The sequence below is a fragment of the Scyliorhinus canicula genome, chromosome 17 (genome assembly GCF_902713615.1).
Source record: "Scyliorhinus canicula chromosome 17, sScyCan1.1, whole genome shotgun sequence".
NCBI lineage: Eukaryota > Metazoa > Chordata > Chondrichthyes > Carcharhiniformes > Scyliorhinidae > Scyliorhinus > Scyliorhinus canicula.
In genome coordinates, this window is record NC_052162.1 from 64,390,014 (window position 1) to 64,410,128 (window position 20,115).

The 20,115-nt window shown below is 48.3% G+C and overlaps 1 protein-coding gene and 1 long non-coding RNA gene across 6 annotated transcripts in view; one reads left to right on the forward strand and one right to left on the reverse strand.

Annotated features, from left to right (window-relative positions):
- Nucleotides 1-9,671, reverse strand: part of LOC119951686 — a 110,715-nt gene extending 101,044 nt beyond the window's left edge. The window contains exon 1 of the long non-coding RNA XR_005457653.1: nucleotides 9,533-9,671. This is a non-coding gene — a long non-coding RNA (uncharacterized LOC119951686). The remainder of the gene's footprint in view (nucleotides 1-9,532) is intronic.
- A 501-nt stretch (nucleotides 9,672-10,172) lies between these two features.
- The window catches only part of LOC119951454 (phosphorylase b kinase regulatory subunit alpha, skeletal muscle isoform-like), a 132,597-nt gene continuing 122,654 nt past the window's right edge, over nucleotides 10,173-20,115 (forward strand). For all 5 annotated transcript variants that reach the window (XM_038774655.1, XM_038774656.1, XM_038774659.1 and 2 more), the window contains exons 1-3: nucleotides 10,173-10,460; nucleotides 17,949-18,107; nucleotides 19,654-19,701. In XM_038774655.1, coding sequence (XP_038630583.1) covers nucleotides 10,383-10,460; nucleotides 17,949-18,107; nucleotides 19,654-19,701 — 285 coding nt within the window. In that variant the 5' untranslated portion in view covers nucleotides 10,173-10,382. The remainder of the gene's footprint in view (nucleotides 10,461-17,948; nucleotides 18,108-19,653; nucleotides 19,702-20,115) is intronic.

Consider the following 20,115-nt stretch of genomic DNA (forward strand, 5'->3'; position numbering starts at 1 on the left):
CCGTTGGTCAGTGAGGAGAGTGAATCTCCTGCCGGCCAGGTAACGCCTCCAATGCCGCACAGTAACGATGGCCTGGGCCTCTTTTTCGACAGAGGAGTGCCGAACTTCGGAGGCATGAAGGGTGTGGGAAAAGAATGCCACTGGCCTGCCTGCATGATTGAGCGTTGCGGCTAGAGCGACGTCTGATGCATCGCTCTCCACTTGAAAGGGCAACGTCTCGCTGACTGCGTGCACCGCGGCCTTGGCGATGTCGGTTCTAATACGGTTGAAGACCTGTTGAGCTTCGGCCGTCTGGGGAAAAAGGGTGCACTGGATGAGTGGGCGGGCGTTGTCCGCAAAGTTTGGGACTCACTGGGCGTAGTAAGAAAAGAACCCCAGGCAGCGCTTGAAGGACTTGGGGCAGTGGGGAAGGTAAAGCTCCATGAGGGGGCGCATGCTGTCGGGATCAGGCCCCAGAACTCTGTTCTGGACCACATAGCCGAGGATGGCTAAGCGGTTCATACTAAATACGCACTTCTCCTTGTTATAGGTGAGGTTTAGGAGGCGGTGTGGAGAAATTTGGCAAGGTTGGCATTGTGGTCTTGCTGATCATGGCCGCAGATGGTGACATTATCTAGGTACGGGAAAGTGGCCCGCAGCCTGTGCCGGTCGACCATTCGGTCCATCTCCCTTTGGAAGACCGAGACCCTGTTGGTGATGCCGAAGGGAACCCTGAGAAAGTGGTAGAGGCGGCCAACTGCCTCGAAGGCAGTGTATGGGCGGTCCACCTTATGGATGGGGAGCTAGTGGTAGGCGGATTTTAGGTTCACAGTTGAGACGACCCGGTGCAATCTGATTGACCATATCAGATATGCGTGGGAGGGGGTACGCGTTGAGCTGCGTGAACCGATTGATGGTCTGGCAGTAGTCCACAACCATTCGGTGTTTCTCCCAGTTTTCACCACTACCACTTGGGCTCTCCAGGGGCTGTTGCTGGCCTCGATGATGCCTTCCTGAAGCAGCCGCTGGACCTCGAACCTGATGAAAGTCCTGTCCTGGGTGCTGTACCGTCTGCTCCTGGTGGCGACGGGTTTGCAATCCGGGGTTAGGTTTGCGAATAGGGAAGGTGGGTCGACCTTTAGGGTTGCGAGGCCGCGCACAGTAAGGGGTGGTAGGGGCCCGCCGAATTTCAGTGTTAGGCTCTGGAGGTTACACTGGAAGTCCAGGCCGAGTAGCAGGGCAGCGCAGAGGTTGGGGAGGACGTAAAGGCGGAAGCCACTGAATTCTACGCCTTGGACCGTGAGCGTGGCTATGCCGTACCCCCGGATCGCCACGGAGTGGGACCCGGAGGCCAGGGAGATTCTCTGGTTGGCGAGGTATACCGCGAGGGAGCAATGCCTTACCGTATCTGGGTGGATGAAGCTTTTGGCGCTCCCGGAGTCCAGCAGACAAGAGGTCTCGTGCCCATCGATCTTCACGCTTGTCGAGGCGGTGGCTAGATTGTGCGGGCTAGACTGGTCAATCGTGACCGGGCTGAGTTGCGGCTGGTCGTTACTGGTGTCGAACGATGGGGTGCCCAGGGGGCACGGGTCCTGGTACGATGGTGGCGCCCCTGTGCCGTTGGGTTTGGGGGAGACAAGATGGTGGCGCCTGATGATCTTGGGGTGGACAAGATCGCGGCACCCACGGGCCGCACATGGCGGGGATTGACAAAGATGGCGACGTCCCTGGGCCGCACGTCGTCCGAGGAGGGGAAGATGGCGGCGCCCGCTGGCCGCGCGTGTCCGAGGAGGGGAAGATGACGAGACCCACTGTCCATACGCGAGGGGGTCCGGGGCGACAGCAGCTGCTGCGCAGACCTGGCACACTGTAGCAAAGTGCCCGTTTTTGCCGCAGGCCTTGCAAACGGCGCTGCAGGCTGGGCAGCATAGGTTTGGGTGTTTCTTTTGCCCGCAGAAGTAACATTGGGGGCCGCTGGGGTTGGTTGGCTGGCGCATGGCACAGGCGTAGGATTGGCTGCGTGAGGCCCCCGGTGGGGCGGCCGTCAGTGGAGGGGTGGGCCGCGCGGCTGGAGGTATAGCCCTGAATATTGCGCGAGGCGATCGTCATCGATAGCGGCAGCTTTTTGCTTTCTGCGAGGTCGAGCGTGGCCCCCTCTAAAAGTCGCTGGTGTAGGAGGTCTGACCCTCTCCCCGTAACGAAAGCGTCCCGCAAGAGGAGGTTCGAATGTTCCGTGGCTGTTATGGCTTGACAGTCATAGTCTCTGACCAGGGGAATTAAGGTACGCCAGAAATCTTCTACGGACTCACCAGGGAGTTGACGACGAGTAGAGAGTACGTGTCTGGCGAAGAGCGTGTTCGTCCGCTGGGCGTAATTCTCTTTCAGTAGCGCCATGGCTGCATCGTAGGTTGGCGCGTCCTGGATAAGAGGAAATACATTGGAGCTCAGCCTCGAGTAGAGTATCTGGATCTTCTGAGCTTCCGGAATTGCGTCTGGTGCAGACCTGATGTAAGCTTCGAAACAAGCTCGCCAATGTTGAAAGTCCTTTTTGGCATGGCTTGATTGCGGATCCAGCTGCAGGCAAACCGGCTTGATGCGGAGGTCCATCTTCTGAAAATCTTCGAGTAATAAATTGATGCACGATCAATTGCACAGAGACGAGTTTTTTTCAATAAATATTTTTATTCAAAATTTTCAACAATTTTCAACCAAACACTCCAAACAGATAAAGAAATAAAGCATAAAACAAGCAAAGATTATACATGGGGCTTCCAACAAAATACAACAGCCCCCATTTAACAAATAAACACGGCAGTAAGGGAAAACACGCCCACTCTAATCTAAACCAAAAAAGAAAAAACAACCGTCCCCCTCCCTCCCCCCTCTCCCCTCCCCTCCTCCCCCCCTTCCCCTCCCCTTCCCCTCCCCTGCCCTCCCCCTCCCCTCCCCCTCCCCTCCCCCTTGCTGCTCCTGCTGACCTCCACCTAACGTTCCGCTAGAAAGTCTAGGAATGGTTGCCATCGCACAGACCCTCGCAAGGCAAACTTTATCCTCTCCAACTTGATGAACCCAGCCATGTCATTAATCCAAGCTTCCACACTAGGGGGCTTCGCATCCTTCCACAGTAGCAAAATCTTCCGTCAGACTACCAGGGACACAAAGGACAGAATATCGGCCTCTTTCGCCTCCTGCACTCCCGGCTCGTCCGATACCCCAAATTTTGCTACCCCCAAGCTCGGCTTGACCCGGGTGTTCACCACCTTGGACATAGTCCTCGCAAAGCCCCTCCACAATCCATCTAGTGCTGGACACGTCCAGAACATATGGGCAAGAGTCGCCAGGTATCTTTCTGATACCAGCATAGGGTTCAAAGCCAAGTACTGATCAATGACCCGATACACCAGTTAGTAAGTTTGAAATCAATACACATTTATTTACACACGCAGTCAATAATTACTCATGCATAAACTCTACTCATTAAACTACAACTACTACTAAAAGCCTATACTTAGCTTCGAGTGGCCCACCCAGCCAGAGGAACAATGGCCGTTGTCCGGTTCTGATACTGCTGGGTTCGAACTGGTACGGATTAGTAGCTCGTAGCGTGTGTCGACCTTAGACTTGCTTGGTTGGTGCTTGGCGGCCTCTCGTCGCTGAGAGCCAAATGCCAAGTTGAAGATGGAGAGCAGTAAGAGTAAGAGAGCGAACTGACCTTGGGGACTCTGCTTTATACCCCAAGGGGTTGCACGCCCTTCTGAGCAGTCCCCGGACTTGGTCCCAATTAATTGGACCATGTCCCAATCATTCGTATTGATTTTCTCCAATACCGGAGTTGTTCCCTGATTGTTGGGCGGGCCCTATGTGGCCGTTGGTCTGCCTTTGTTTTAACTCCCACTGGCACCGAGGAGTCTGTCCTGGTCTCGATTGTTTCAATGTTTCCTTTTTGTCCCCAGAGATAGCTCATTAATATGCTAATGGCTATTGGTTTCAGTTCTGGCTGGGTTCTGCAAGTCCTAATACACAGGAAACCTTGCACCTGCTTGTTTTCTCTAGTGCTGTCCATTTTTCCCTGCACTCTTTGCGAGTGTCCATTTTGAAATCGGGACATGGCCACCCTACATCCTCCAGCACCCCTAGACTCGCAAACGCCCCATCAATGTACAGGTCCCCCATTCTTTTAATCCGTGCCCGATGCCAGCTCAGAAACCCCCCATCCATCCTTCCCGGAATGAATCGATGGTTCTCTCGAATTGGGGACCAAATTGAGGCTCCCATCTCGCCCCTGTGCCGCCTCCACTGCCCCCAGATCTTCAGAGTCGCCGCCATCACCGGATTCGTGCTGTATCTTGTCGGCGGGAGCGGCAGCGGTGCCGTCACCAGCGCCCTCAGACTCGTGCCTTCACAGGACGCCATCTCTAGCCTCTTCCACGTCGCCCCCTCCCCCTCCAATTCCCACTTATGAATCATCGCCACATTGGCTGCCCAATAATAGCCACATAGGTTCGGCAACGCCAGCCCCCTCTGTGCCTGCTATGCTCCAAAAACACCCTCTTCACCCTCGGAGTCTTATTTGCCCACACGAATCCCATGATGCTCCTGCTTACCCATTTGGAAAAGGCCTTGGGGGTCAAAATGGGAAGGCACTGGAACACAAAGAGAAACCTCGGAAGGACCGTCATTTTAATCGACTGCACCCTACCCGCGAGTGAGAGTGGCAACATATCCCATCTTTTAAAATCCTCCTCCATCTGCTCCACTAGCCGTGTCAAATTGAGCTTATGTAGGGCCCCCCAACTCCTAGCTACCTGGATCCCTAGGTACCAAAAGCTCCTTTCCACCCTCTTCAGCAGAAGCTCGTCTATCCCCCTTTCCTGGTCCCCTGGATGCACCATAAAGAGCTCACTCTTCCCCACGTTGAGTTTATATCTCAAAAAGTTCCCAAATTCCCTAAGGATCCGCATGACCTCCGCCATTCCCTCCACTGGGTCCGCAACATATAACAACAGGTCATCGGCATACAACGACACCCGATGTTCCTCTCCTCCCGAACCAATCCCCTCCAGTTCCTGGACTACCTCAGTGCCATGGCCAACGGCTCAATTGCCAGTGCAAACAACAAGGGGGATAAGGGACCCGCCTGCCTTGTCTCCCGGTACAACCAAAAGTACTCCGACCTCCGCCGGTTCATAGCCACACTCGCCACAGAGGCTTTATATAGTAGCCTGACCCAACTTATGAACCCTTCCCCGAACCCAAACCTCCTCAGCACTTCCCAAAGATACTCGCCCTCCACCCGATCGAAGGCCTTCTCCGCATCCATAGCCGCCACTACCTCCGCTTCCCCCTCCACCGAGGGCATCATAATCACATTGAGGAGCCTCCGCACATTAATATTCAGCAGCCTTCTGTTCACAAATCCCGTCTGGTCCTCATGAATCACCCCCGGGACACAGCCCTCAATTCTCGTGGCCAAAACCTTCGGCAGCAACTTAGCATCAACATTGAGGAGCGAGATCGGTCTATACGACCCACATTGCAATGGGTCCTTGACTCGCTTCAAAATCAAAGAAATCAGTGCCCTAGACATTGTCGGGGGCAAGGTCCCCTCCTCCCTCGCCTCATTAAAAGTTCTCACTAGCAACGGGCCCAGCAGGTCCACGTACTTCCTGTAAAATTTAACTGGGAACGCATCCGGCCCCGGGGCCTTCCGCGCCTGCATGCTCCCCAATCCCTGAACCAGCTCCTCCAGCCCAACCGATGCCCCCAGCCCAACCACCTGCTCCTCCTCCACCCTCAGGAACCTCAGCTGATCGAGGAATCGTCGCATCCCCTCCTCCCCCACCGGGGGCTCAGACCTATACGTCTGTATAGAAGTCCCTAAATACCTTGTTTATTTTCACCGCACTCTGCACCGTGTTCCCCCCTTTATCCATAACTCCACCAATCTCCCTCGCCACCTCCCTCTTACGAAGCTGATGTGCCAGCATCCGACTCGCCTTCTCCCCATACTCATATGCCACCCCTTGCGATTTTCTCCACTGCGCCTCTGCTTTCCCTGTAGTCAGCAAGTCGAATTCCGTTTGGAAGTTCCGTCGCTCCCTAAGTAGCCCCTCCTCGGGGGCCTCTGCATAGCTCCTGTCCACCCTTAATATCTCCCCCACCAGTCTCTCCCTCTCCCTATGGGCCATAATGGAAATTAGCTCTCCCCTAACCACCGCCTTCAACGCCTCCCAGACTACCCCCACCTGCACCTCCCCATTGTCATTGGCCTCTAAGTATCCTTCGATACACCCTCAAATCCACCCGCACACCTCCTCATCTGCCAACAGCCCCGCATCAAAGCGCCTCAACGGGCGCTGGTCCCTCTCCTCCCCCAGCTCCAGCTCCACCCAATGCGGGGCATGAACCGAGATGGCTATGGCCAAATATTCCGTTCCCTCCACTTTCGGGATGAGCGCCCTACTCATGATGAAAAAATCTATCCAGGAGTAGGCTTTATGAACGTGGGAAAAAAAAGAAAATTCTCTGGCCACCGGCAGAGCAAACCTCCATGGATCCACTCCCCCCATCTGGTCCATAAACCCCCTAAGCAACTTGGCCGCAGCCGGCCTCCTACCCGTCCTAGACCTAGAACGGTCCAGTGCTGGGTCCAGCACCGTATTGAAGCCCCCCTGATTATCAAGCTTCCTACCTCCAGATCCGGAATCCGACCCAACATGCGTTTCATAAATCCGTCATTCCAATTCGGGGCATACACGTTTACCAGCACCACCCGCACCCCCTGCAACCTACCACTCACCATCACATACCGACCTCCATTATCCGCCATGATGCTCAGCGCCTCGAATGACACTCGCTTCCCCACCAGAATCGCCACCCCTCTATTCTTCGCATCCAACCCCGAGTGAAAGACCTGCCCAACCCACCCCTTTCTCAGCCTAACCTGATCTGCCACCTTCAGATGTGTCTCCTGGAGCATAAGCACGTCTGCCTTCAGTCCCTTTAAGTGCGCGAACACCCGGGCCCTCTTGACCGGTCCGTTCAGGCCCCTCACATTCCAAGTTATCAGCCGGATCAGGGGGCTTCCTGCCCCCCCCCCCCCCCCCCCCCCCCCCCCCGCCGACTAGACATGTCATTTTTTAGGCCAGCCATGTGCTCGCACCTCCCGCACCCTCCAGTCCCCCAGGCGGCGGACCCCTGCCCCGACTCCCTCTCCTACCTCCAGCTCCCCCTTGGCCAATGCAGCAGAAAACCAGTTCAATCCCCCTCCCCCAGCTAGATCCTCACCTAGCCATTTTGCTCCCCCCATGGCACTCCCGTAAGTCAGCTGACTCCTGCTGACCCCGGCCTCTCCCGCCATTCCAACAACCCCCCCAGTGTGAGAATCCCCCCCCACCTCCCCCTGGCAATCAGTGTGCGCTCCTCTCCAGCACCGCCCTTCCCCCCAGCCCCCCCCCTTTCTTCCCTAGCGCGGGAAAAAGCCCGAGCTTTCCACCCAAGCCGGCCCCGCCCCCTCTGCGCAGCTCCCTTTTTGCGGCCTAACCGCAACTCCCCATCCACCCACTTCCTCCGCGGGGCCCTACCCCTCCAACTCCGACGCCCACACTCTCACATAGCCCTCACATCAAATCCATTCACCCAACCCCACCCAAGCCCTCGCATCAAATCCATTCATCCAACCCCACCCAGCACCAAACAAAAACAGAACATTCCCAAAACACAGTAACCCCCTTAAGCACCCCCCCACGACAAACCCTCAATTCGAGTCCAACTTTTCAGACTGAATAAAGGTCCACGCCTCATCTGGCGTCTCAAAGTAGTGGCGTCGATCCTGAAACGTGACCCACAGTCGTGCTGGCTGCAGCATCCCAAACCTCACCCCCTTCCGATGGAGAACCGCCTTAGCCCGGTTGAAACCAGCCCTCTTCTTGGCCACCTCCGCGCTCCAGTCCTGGTAGATTCGGATCTCCGTATTCTCCCACCTGCTGCTCCGTTCTTTTTTGGCCCATCTCAGGACGCACTCCCTGTCCATGAAGCGATGGAACCTCACCACTACAGCCATTGGCGGCTCGTTGGCTTTGGGTGTCCTTGCAAGGACTCAATGAGTCCCGTCCGGTTCCAGGGGCCTCGGGAAAGCTCCCGTGCCCTTAAGCGAATTTAGCATCGTGACCACATATGCCCCGGCATTGGACCCCTCCATTCCCTCAGGATCGACGCCTTCATTGGCGCTAGCATTTCTGCCTTCAGCTCTGCAAAGCAGCGTTTGAGGAACTCCTACTGCTCTGTGACCATTGCGCCCACGCTGCTTGGTCTCCAACCGCCGCCATCTTGCTTCTCCTCCATCGCACTTTTCGCTGCACTAAAATCACTTTCTTGACCGCTCCACTCCTGGTCCAATCCATACAGTGCCGGGGGAACCGTACTGTCACCTTCCCACACTGGAAACCGTCAAACAAATGCCGTTGGGGCCCCTCAAAAGAGCCCAAAAGTCCGTTCCTGGCGGGAACTGCCGAACGTGCGACCTACCTCGGCATAGCCGCAATCGGAAGTCCCAGAGACGAGAGTTGAATACAACTGAGGCTTTATTACCCTAAGATGTGTGGCCTCCTACAGCAGCTGGCGAAATGGCTGCTGTACAGGGAGCACACATATTTATACTCCGCCTACTGGGCGGAGCCAGCAGGCAGGGACTACTCCCGTACCTGTAGTACAGGGTCTTACCACACATCTCCTTATATACACAACAGTGGTGATTACCACAAAGCTAAATTGCCGCTTAATTAAAAAAAAACCGTTGCTCTCTCCTTACAGATGCTGCCAGGTGTGCTGAGTTTTTCCAGCATCCTGTTCTTGTTTCAATTTACAAAGCTTGTAAATTGCTTTTTTTGAAAGATCGGGCAGGTGGGCTTCTCATTCAAGCCTTCTGTACATCTCAAGAAGTCATACTGGGCTTTAAAAGTTAACTCTCTCCACAGATGTTACCAGACCTATTGAGTTTTTTCAGCAATTTTCTGTTTTGCACCTTATGTACTACGGGGGACCTGGCAGTGTGACATTGGATTGCCGACCCAATGTCACCATGGCATATTTTATCTCGGCCCTGGGGTGGGGGCAGCCACAGAGTGACCAACTCTTCCTAAAGAGCAGTGCTCCGAAAGCTAGTGCTTCAAAACAGACCTGTTGGCCACCAGGTTAAAGTCCGACAGGTTTGTTTTGAATCACTAGCTTCTGGAGCACAGCTCCTCCTCACCTGAGGCAGAGGTGACCATAAGAGCTAGGGGCAGGTAAATTCTCAGCAAAAGCGAGTGGAGGCTCCCAGGCTCAGTAACCCACAGGCTGTCCTAGAATTCAGGGTCAAAAAGCATCCCTTCAGGAGCAAAGTCAAAATAAGAGGCAACCCATGGACTGTTGCAGTAAAACCCAGCCTATGACCACCCCCATCCAATCTGGCCAAGGGAAAGATGAAGGAAGACACTAAGTACACCTCTTTAATAAAGAAACACAAATCATTTGTAAAAATACCAAATACAGGTAATAATGTCCAGTTCCTCACCATAAAAGCTGGACCACGATGTATGCGCGCGTCATAACCTCGTTCGTTAAATGGTCCGCATGTGCTGTTGGCAGGAGCTCCCCTGGCGGTTGGTGACGGTTTGGTGGATAAGGCTTGTGTGGAGGCGGGGTCTGTGTGCATGGATGGGGTCTGTGTGTTTGTGTGGGGGGCGGGGTCGGTGCGCGAGGGGCGGGGGCTGTGCGTGAGGGGCGGGGTCTCGTATGTGTGGCGCGGTCGATGAGTGCGAGGGGCGGGGCCTATGTGCGTGGGGCGGGGCCTATGTGAGTGGGGCGGGGCCGTGTGAGGGGCGGGGCGTGTGTGAGGGGCGGGACTGTGTGTGAGGGCGGGGCCGTGTGTGTGTGTGTGTGTGTGGGCGGGATCTGTGGCTGTGAATGGCCGGAGCCTGTGTGAGGGGCGGGACTGTGTGGCAGGAGCGGGACTGTGTGTGAGGGCGGGGCCGTGTGTGTGTGGGTGGGATCTGTGGCTGTGAATGGCCGGAGCCTGTGTGAGGGGCGGCATCTGTGCGCCTGAATGGCCGGGGCCTGTGTGAGGGGCGGCATCTGTGCGCCTGAATGGCCGGGGCCTGTGTGAGGGGCGGGACTGTGTGAGAGGGGCGGGGTCTGTGCGAGGAGCGGGTTTGTCGCTTGGGGGATGCTGGACGTTTCACGCGAGCACGGCATTGCGGGGAGGGGGAGGCAGGCCGCAGCCTCGGCGGCGGTTCGGAGTGACAGGGGTTGCCGCTGTCAGGCTGGTTGCTAGGGGCGGGGACAGTGGAGCCAGGCCCCGCCTCTCGGCCGGTGGGTGAGGTGTCCAAGCAGCAATCCGGAGCCAGGCGCTCGCAGCTCCGAGGATGAGGAGTCGAAGTAATTCCGGGGTGAGGTTGGACTATTACGCGCGGCTGGTGAACAGCACTATCTTGTGTCACCAGGTGGGTATAATCTCTACCGTCCATTCACCTTGTGTTACCTGGTGCAGTTTGTCGGCACTGCCGCCGGCCGAATGATCAATATTGCCACATGAAAGGGTCGCAGTCTACATGGAAACAGGGTGCAACTCTGTTAACTTTTTAAAGCAGTTTCGTGATATTTTCCCTTGTGATTGAGCTTTTAGTTTGCAAATGAAGACACGAGACCCCAAGCCTCTTTTAGAACTTGTGTTGTGACATTTCGAAACTCCAGTCACGCTGTCAGTCGCAGCAGGTGTAACTGTGGTATGAAATTTTGGATGTCCTTGTCGTCATATCTCCCTTGTTTTATTTTCTCCACTGGGGTGCGGGGTGATAATTGACATTTCCCAAGTACAGTGACTTGAGTTGCAATGTAGGCTATGCAGAGTAACAACCTACAACACACTTTTCGTTTGTATTGTTCCCTGGTTTTGGATGATACATGGAAAGACTGTGTTCATTGCCTGTTCCCAGGGCACTAAAGCCAACCATGTAAAGTTGACTGGAGTCACACCATGGGCCAGTTTGGTTCAAAGTGGCAGGTTGGGTTTTTAATGAGAACCCAGTGCATTTCAGAGTACCCAATTAATTTTTTTCAATTTAGTGCGGCCAATCCACCTACCCTGCATATCTTTGGGTTGTGGGGGGTGAAACCCATGCAAACACGGGGGAAATGTGCAAACTCCACATGGACAGTGACCCAGGGCTGGGATTGAACCTGGGACCTTGACACTGTGAGGCAGCAGTGCTAACCACTGCACTGCTGTGCTGCCCAAAAGAAAGCACACATGATTATTACTTGTCCATAAGACTCGAGACAATGAATTTGATTATATGTCTTGAGTGGTCATGGCATAGCGGTCCTGAAGGTTTCACAAAACTCTTTATGAAAGCACTTCTGCAGAAGAAAACATTTGAGCATGCACATTCCTTTTCAGTTGTTACCAATGATATGGAAACAATAAATTAAAATTACAAGTTTCTATTGGTAAAATAGTACCCTGTTACTCGATCATTTCAGTCTTTTTTTCCCATCTCCTCCTTTAATGTTTTGATAGCCTACTGCTTCTATTTCAGTTGCTTTATTTATGTTCTTGTGCTCTCCCCCAGCCTCACAATATCTAATTTCCTATTCAAAAGAGGGAATAAGATCAGATAATTGAAGATTGAAAATCAAAATCTGACCTTTTTCCAACTGGTTCATCCACATATTATATAATTTCTGTTTGCTGACTAATGCAGATCTTTATAATTCCTTCATCAGAGTATAGGGTCTGTAACCCGACTCTGACCATTCATCTGAAATAGATGAGATCAATGCCAGATACCATAAATCTAAACTAAACTAAGAAATTGGTGACACTCAGTGGGAAGTACGTTAGAAAGAAACAAAGTTCAATAAATTCTAACCCGTTAATTAAGAAAAGATATGAGTTGAACTGACCAGGAGACTTTTAAGTGATTTACCAGATCCACAATAATGGGAATTACATGAAATGTAGTGTTATGACCACATGTATCGAGAAATGCAGTGGTGGACATGGCGCTTCCTATCGAGGCTCTCTCAACTGTGTTGAAAACCTCCATCAATTGAGGCTATGAATTATTAGGTATTCTGTTCCCTGTGAATTTCAAAATAATTCCAATGCTGTGTGTTTGAGGTATGTTTGTGCAAATAGGTAGCAGGAAAATACTGTCTGGCCCAAATAGTTATGACACAATGAAACATCGTGGCCTTAAGTGTTTCCTCTCAACCAGTGGTCATAAAAGCTTCTGGGAGAGACCAAAACCCATATCGAAATCCTGACACTAATTTGGGTGTGGGTGGGAGCAGGGGCGAGGGGAGAGGAATGGGGGATCTGGGAAATACCTCTCCTACATCTCTGGCAATCAAAATGAGTTTAAACAGTGACCATAACCACATTTCCCTCTACTTTGTATTCCATATTTATGTTAGCCATAGGAAGAACCTCGACCACTTATTTTTAAACATTTCTAGTGAATCATCAATTGCCATATGAGCCTCTAACTTATTCCAAATATTGATAATTTATCCACGATATGAAAAGAATCTCCAGACATTTAACTTATGGGCGGCATGGTAGCATAGTGGTTAGCACTGTTGCTTCACAGCGCCAGGGACCCGGATTCGATTCCCGGCTTGGGTCACTGTCTGTGCGGAGTCTGCATGTTTTCCCTATGTCTGCGTGGGCGTTCTCTGGTTGCTCCGGGTTCCTCCCATCAGTCCCGAAAGACATGCTTGTTCGGTAAACTGGACATTCTGAATACTACCTCTGTGTACCCGAACAGGCGCTGGAGTGTGGCGACTGGGGGATTTTCACAGTAACTTCATTGCAGTGTTAATGTAAGCCTATTTGGGACAATAATAAAGATTATTATTTATTTAATTAGTTCTATGCTTAAAAATATTAGATGCACAATCCCTAATTTCTATAAACCTAGCTAGTTGAAACAGCCTGTCCACATGAACGCAGTTCAGCATCTATATAACTTAAATTGCTTTGCAGCTTATATGCAGCAAGGCCTGGACAAATTTAGGCTTGGTCTGGTATATGACAAGTAATATTTGTGTCATATAAATTACAGGCAATGTCCACCTCCCAACAAGAAAGAATTCTAAAACTCCCCGTGACATTTAATTCTGGTCAATGAGTTTCCCACCATCAATAATCTGTGGATTACCATTGATCAGAAACTGAACTTGATGAACTTAATAAGTCATATGAACACTGTGGCTACAAGAGCAGGTCAGAAGCTGAGAATTCTGTGGTGAGTTACCTGTTCATCATTTATAAGGCACAAGTCAGGATTGCAATGGAATGCTCTCCACTTGTTTGAATGAGTGCAGCTTCACCAACACAGGGATTGCCAGCATCCAAGACAAAACTTGATTGGCACCCCATCAACCATTTTAGCATTCAGTCCCGCCACCACTGATGCACAGTAGCAGCACTTTGTATCATGTACACGATGCACCGCAGCAACTCACCAGGGCTCCTTAGACAGCACCTTCCACCTGCAATCTCTACAACCTAGAAGGACAAGGGCAGGAGAAGTTCAGGACCACCACCACCTGCAAGTTCCCCTACAAGCAAAACAACACTGTGCCTTCACTGTCACTGGGTCAAAGTCCTGGAACTCCTTTCTTAATATCATTGTGGGTATTGCTACATCACAAGGACTGCAGCAGTTCAGGAAGGTGACTCACCACCACCTTCCCAAGGATGGTTAGTGATGGTCAATAAATGCTGCCCTTTCCTGTGATACCTGCATCCCATGAATGATTTTTTTAAAATGCAAACCATCGTGATGATTAAGTCTAAATGTATTGTGCTGATTTATGGACTTTTGATATATAGAATGCTCCTAGGAATCAGTAGTTGGCTCAGTTCGGAAGTGAATTTACAGAAACACGCTGCAAAGTGTGTAAATAGCAATCATGTAATCCTAACTTTAGCTTTTTAAATTTCATGCAGATTAATCTTCTCAACTCTTCTTGTGTGCACTGAGCGTTCAAGATTTACTCTAATTTCCACTGCAAGTTGACATAGTTAAAATCATCCATGTCAATCTCGTAAAAATAGTGATTTAAATTTGAAGGTGTGAGACTTGTTTTCCTGCTTTGGTGTGAGTTAGCGCTGCACATTACTATTTGCTTTTACTGTTGTGATTAATGTGCTTTCAAACACTTGAGAAAAGAGGTAAAGGGAATAAATCTACTTTATTACGTGATGATCTTACTTGAAAAGTAATAGCTCATAAATTAGAGGTACACATAAAACTCAGTCTCCTTAATCATCCCTATGCTTGTGACTGACTGCTAAACAACATATTTTGCCACAATACAATTGGTCACAATAAAATTGCCATTGTAGGGATTTTTTTAGTGTGGCATTCTCTTGCAACATAACATGCAGTGAAATAACACCCAATGGATATCCCATCAGTTCAATGATGTGATGCAGTATCTCTGCATCTGAGTTGGCATCATTTGATCATTAGAAGCAGCTGCCTGTTGTAGCCTACCTGTTCTGTAAATACTATGTAATTCAATGTGATCCACGGCTAGTAAAAGAAAAAACTTTGTGAACTGAAGAGCTTCATAATCTTGGGAGTATATATATATGTATTAGAATGATACCGGATATCGCGTACTTCCAGAATATATAAACATCAGATGATGTTGGTGAACTGAAGCTTTGATACACGTTATTTATTTTGTGATGGTCCTGCTTTATACACCATTTCATCTGGATGTAAACACAAATCCACATTTTGAGCTCATTTTTAATTTTAAAAACCAAAAAATGGGACTAGAAGGAACAGAGTGGTCAACACTTGGAAGGATTTTCCAGGTGTGATACTGAAAGGAAACTCCATTTTAAGAAACTGTCAGAATCATTGGACCAAATACTCCTTCAGGAAGAGTGAATAAAAAGGCCTTCTCCAGCCATATTTATCACAGAGCATTTGCCAACTGAAAAGTTTTTCTGTATTGGAGCTCAGACTGCCCGCTCCCATTCTCTGCGGTCTGGAAGTGGTTGATATTGTTCACTAATAGCCCCATAATGTTCCTGACTTTACAGTATTACAGAAGCTGAGCCAGCCAGCATTTTGAGGATGCGATAGCAAGAAACATTTATTTTTAAATTAAAAAAGGTGTGTTCTAATGACATGGATCAAACTAGCATCACAACAACATAAAACGTAAAATGACTTCTCTAATAACTGTGGTGAAATGATGATCTCTACTAGTAGTAGTATAAAGGCACCAGATTTAATCGCTGGTCTCTATTGCTGATGGTGCTGTTATTTTTCAGCACAGTTCATCTGAAGTTGAAACAAAAATAAATTGTGGAATTGAGAGCACAAATCCAGTGCATGTCCAGTTTCTAAAATCGTTTGTGTTAGTTTGAAAAACATTGTGTGGTAATCTGGCCCTCTCCACAAAACTGATGATACCCTTGGATTGAATTGACCACTATTATGAGTTTCTGTTAATTTTGTCCATTTACATCAAGCTATTTTTTTAAGGTGCTGGTAATGATAGGCTTTAAAAGTGTTTGACTTTTTAAAATATGATGAAATGAAAAATGAAAATGAAAATCGCTTTATTGTTACGAGTAGGCTTCAATGAAGTTACTGTGAAAAGTCCCTAGTCGCCACATTCCGGCGCCTGTCCGGGGAGGCTGGTATAATTACTGGATGACAATATATTTATTGAATGATTTTCCTACAATGCTATATCAGTGCTTAAAGAAGCACTGCCTGATGTTTGGAAGAGCTTGGCTTTAATCACAGATTGAGAGAGAAAAGTTAGCATTCTGCAATTTCCCTCAGAGTTTGTAGGGTTGGAGGAAAACTGGAGAATGGGGAATACTGTTGAAATGTGCAAGTGTCTTGACGTCAGGTGTCATTGTGATACGTCTCCAGGTCAAATATCCTGCCACTAGCTACTGCCTGGCTTAATTCCTGAAGAATGATTATTGGGGAGGTATCAGAATGCTGCCACTTTTTATGGACCACAAGTAGAACAAAGTCAGGTGGGAAAGGGAAAATAAAAACCTATGTCGGAAGAAAAAATATTGCTGTTAAATTCTGATTCGGAACGTTGCTTAAAAATCCTGCTGCTGAAAATTGCTATACAGTATAATCACTGTAGTGACGCCAGGTGGATGTTTCTACTTGCAGGCGAGACTAGAACCATGGGTCACAGTTTATGTCTGCCATTTAAGATGGAGAGGAGGAAATCATTTTTTAAAGGGCCGTCAGTCTGTGGAATACTCTTCCCCAGAAATCTGTGACGGCTGGGTCATTGAATTTATTCAAGGCAGAGTTAGACCGATTTTGACAGATAAGAGAGCCAAGGGTTATGGGCGGCAGACAGGAAAGCGGAGTTGAGACCACAGCCAGATCAGGCACCATCTTATTGAATGATGGTTCAAATTGCTGAATGACATACTCCTGCTCCTAGATCCTATGTTCCTACGTCACAATAATGTAAAGGGAGCTAGGTTAGTACATGATAGAGAAGAGAATAGAAGATGTCAATGGATATAGTTGAAGTTGGTTAGTAGGAGGCTTGTATGGAGCATAAGCATGGGCATTGATCATTTGGGTCCAATGGCTTATATCTCTGCGATAAATTCTACGTAACACAACTTATTTTGCTTAGATTTAATGTTTTTTCTGTTATTTGAAATCGGTTTACTAGCACATGGAAGACTAGGCACTGATAGAAGAATCCTTACCTTTTGTGGTAAACCCATTAGTAAACTATGAATAAAACTGTACCGAGTTACAATTCTTAACTATACCAAGAAATGTTTTTAAAGCAAAACTTAAAAAAAAAAATTCTTAATCTGCACGATTGTGTTGGTGATGTGAAGTTTAGTTCTGTGGAAACTTGAAGCAAAACCTTCTGAAGCTAATACAATTCTAGGGCTAATTTTCTCCTGATCAGGACCAGATATCAGTGTGGAGGAAGGATTGTAGTTGGGCGCAGGGTCATAGTACAAGGGGTGAAAAGTGAACCCGATTTCCTGCTGCTAATCAGTAGATTGCAACTTCAGCTATAAGGTGTATGTGGGTTATTGATGCAGTGCCCTCCCTGCAATACCTGCAAAAATAAAGATGGCCGTTTTACAACCTGCAAGGATAAGGTAAGGTGAATAGGCTGTTTGTTTAATTTGGACAATTTTCAAGCAGGCTGGGTACAAAATCAGAAGCTCAGAGCAAGACTAACGATTAGAAAATGTGTTTTCAAAATCAGAATGCATTGTGGTTCCAATTATGTCTATATAAGTGGGGAAAAGTAAGTCAACTCTGGTTTGCATATACATTTGAAAAAATATTCGATGAATAGCTCTCAAGAAAGGAAATTGAGAGTTCTAAGAATAGATTTGTTTATTCAAAGGTGATTTCCTTATTGCTAGGCTTTCTGAAATTCCTGTGTCCACATTTACACATAAAAGCTGGTCACTTTCAGTTACCGGGGACAGCTAGAATGAGCCATGTAATGATTAGCTCTTTGACTTTTACTCCAACTTTCAGCAAACTTGACAGCAGAAAGTGACTCAATTTCATGCAAGCTTTTTATTGTGTTAAAGGTTCTAGATGTAAATATGAGATTTGCTGATGTTTTCTGTTTTGCAACCTTGTGCCCTTCTGTAATTGATCTGGTTATTTATGTTTCAGTACATTATATGCATGTGGAATTAGCATTAAGGCAACAGTTTTTGTGGGGGCAGAGATTGATATATAATATAGTACTGTTCAGTTGTTAATGGTAGCATATAAACATGTGCAGTATTTAACTGTTTAAGTAGTGTCACTACACTACACTTGCAGTAAAAAATAATTACCTGTATGTCATATTAGGGTTCCTAAACTGACAAATTATTCGCGTATTGCTTTAAATCTACCCGTAATCAATTCCTTTTTTTGTAGAATACTGTAACTGGATTACTGCCTGCGAGCCCTGAACAGCAGGATGCTTGGGTTCGTGATAACGTGTATAGCATCCTGGCAGTTTGGGGCCTGGGAATGGCTTATCGCAAAAATGCCGATCGAGATGAGGATAAAGCAAAAGCATATGAACTTGAGCAGGTGAGTAGCTGCACATAATTGCTAGTTCTTGTTACAAAGAGGGTGGGGGGTGGGGTGGGGGAGGGGAGGGGAGGGAACAATGCTCTTACTAACACCCATAAGGTTCTAGTTTTTAAGTTTTTGGCAACTACTGGTAGTAGTCAAAGGAACATAAATGAGGATTGATAAATCAGTAAATTGATCTTCCATGTACAAGGCTTACTTGGATTATGTTCCTTTCTTGGTCTTAAACCTTTTTTTTAAAAAATCAGTTAAATTAGAATCATCTGCTTTTATTTTACTGCCTCAGCCAAAACCTTGTTCACTGAAGTGGGTTGGTGTGTCTCTTTCAGAAGTTAACCACTCCTTGAGTGTGTACTAGTTACTCCTCAAGTTCTGTTCAGATGGAAGTTTTCTTGTCTTAATTCTGTTACCCCAGTTCACTTTTACGTTAAACTCTTGGCCTTCATGTCTTTCAGCCTTTGTACTTCTAGTGGGTGAATTGTTTTAACCAATGCTCTGCCAGGCTGCCTTGAGGATATTATGGAGAACAGGAGCTTTCTGCTGGTGATGGGGTTTTGAGGAAGAGGCATTGTCATATAGGGAGAATCACAGTATAGAAAAGGTGACTGAAATATGGCTGTTCAATGGCTTGTGGAATGCCATAGATGATAGTATAAAACTGCATCACAGACTGGCATAGCCTGCTAAGTACGGACATCAAGTACATCATGAAGTGCCTTGTTTGAGCCAATGAATAAATTTTGTGGAATTGTACCGAGCAGATCAGCAAGATCCCGGGTTATGGTCTGTGCTGAGTTGGCTGATCTCGGCTATAGTGATGATGAGGGCATTACATTCAACCTTGGCTTCTCTAGGATAATGATGAGGAAAATTCACAAGAGTTCTTCAGGATGAATGTCCAGTGATGTCTGCTGAAGAGTGCATTTGTGTGAACATAAAGCAAGGGCTAGGTCTGTCTCAACTGTGATGCAGTCTAAATAGACTGTTGTCAGTCTAGGTCCAGAATTTCTGAAAACCACTAATGCACCCTGAACAGTACCCAGTAAATGGAAGAAGGAGATATATATGCAATTATATGTAACCCCCCCCCCCCCCCCCCAACCAACCCTACAATTAATTATTTCCAGCAGCGATGGCTTAAGTAAGATAATTTCCAAACTTAATGCTTAGCAATTGAGTGGGAACACACTGTATGTAAAATAGGGAAAAATGCATTTTAAAATGGAGCAAAGCAAGTCTTTTTGTGCGCTAGAATTTTCTGTGTAATTATAAAATTGTTTTGAAGTAAATCTGAATGGTTACGAATCTTTGATTTCAATTTATTTTCTTAGTACGTTTTCAGTGTTAAAGTTCCACCATAATGGATCTGCCAAAGTAGTTGTAACTTAATCTCTGAACAGTGTCATCTCTGAACAGTTTGAAAATGTCATGTGAAAGATGAGGTGGTTGCAGCAATGCCAGGAAAGGGCTGCTGGAGGGTCATGGCCTGATAGGAATTGCTGACTCCATATAAACATGTACTGGTTTGTATTTCATCTTCCAGAGCGTGGTGAAACTGATGCGGGGGTTGCTGCACTGTATGATGAGACAGGTACGAAATCATTCCACAGGTCTCATCAGATACTTTGCTTGTAATTAGTCATGTTTAACTGTTGGAACTATTCTTTTTTTTAAAAACCTATTTTATTCAAACTTGTATCAGAGTAGGTTACAGCAAATAAACACCGCAGGAAACATTCTTCCCAACGATCACCCACCCCTCACCCCCCCTGCGATGAACAGCTCCTTAAACATGGTCACAAACATCTCCCATCCTTTCTCAAACTCCCCTGCTGAGCCCCTTAACTCATACTTTATCTTCTCTAACCACAGGAAGTCATACAGGTCACCCAACCATGCTGCTACCCCCAGTGGCGATGCCGACCGCCACTCCAGCAAAATTCGTCGGTGTGCAATCACAGAGGTGAAGGCCTAGACATCGTCCTTCCTCCTCTCCATGAGCTCC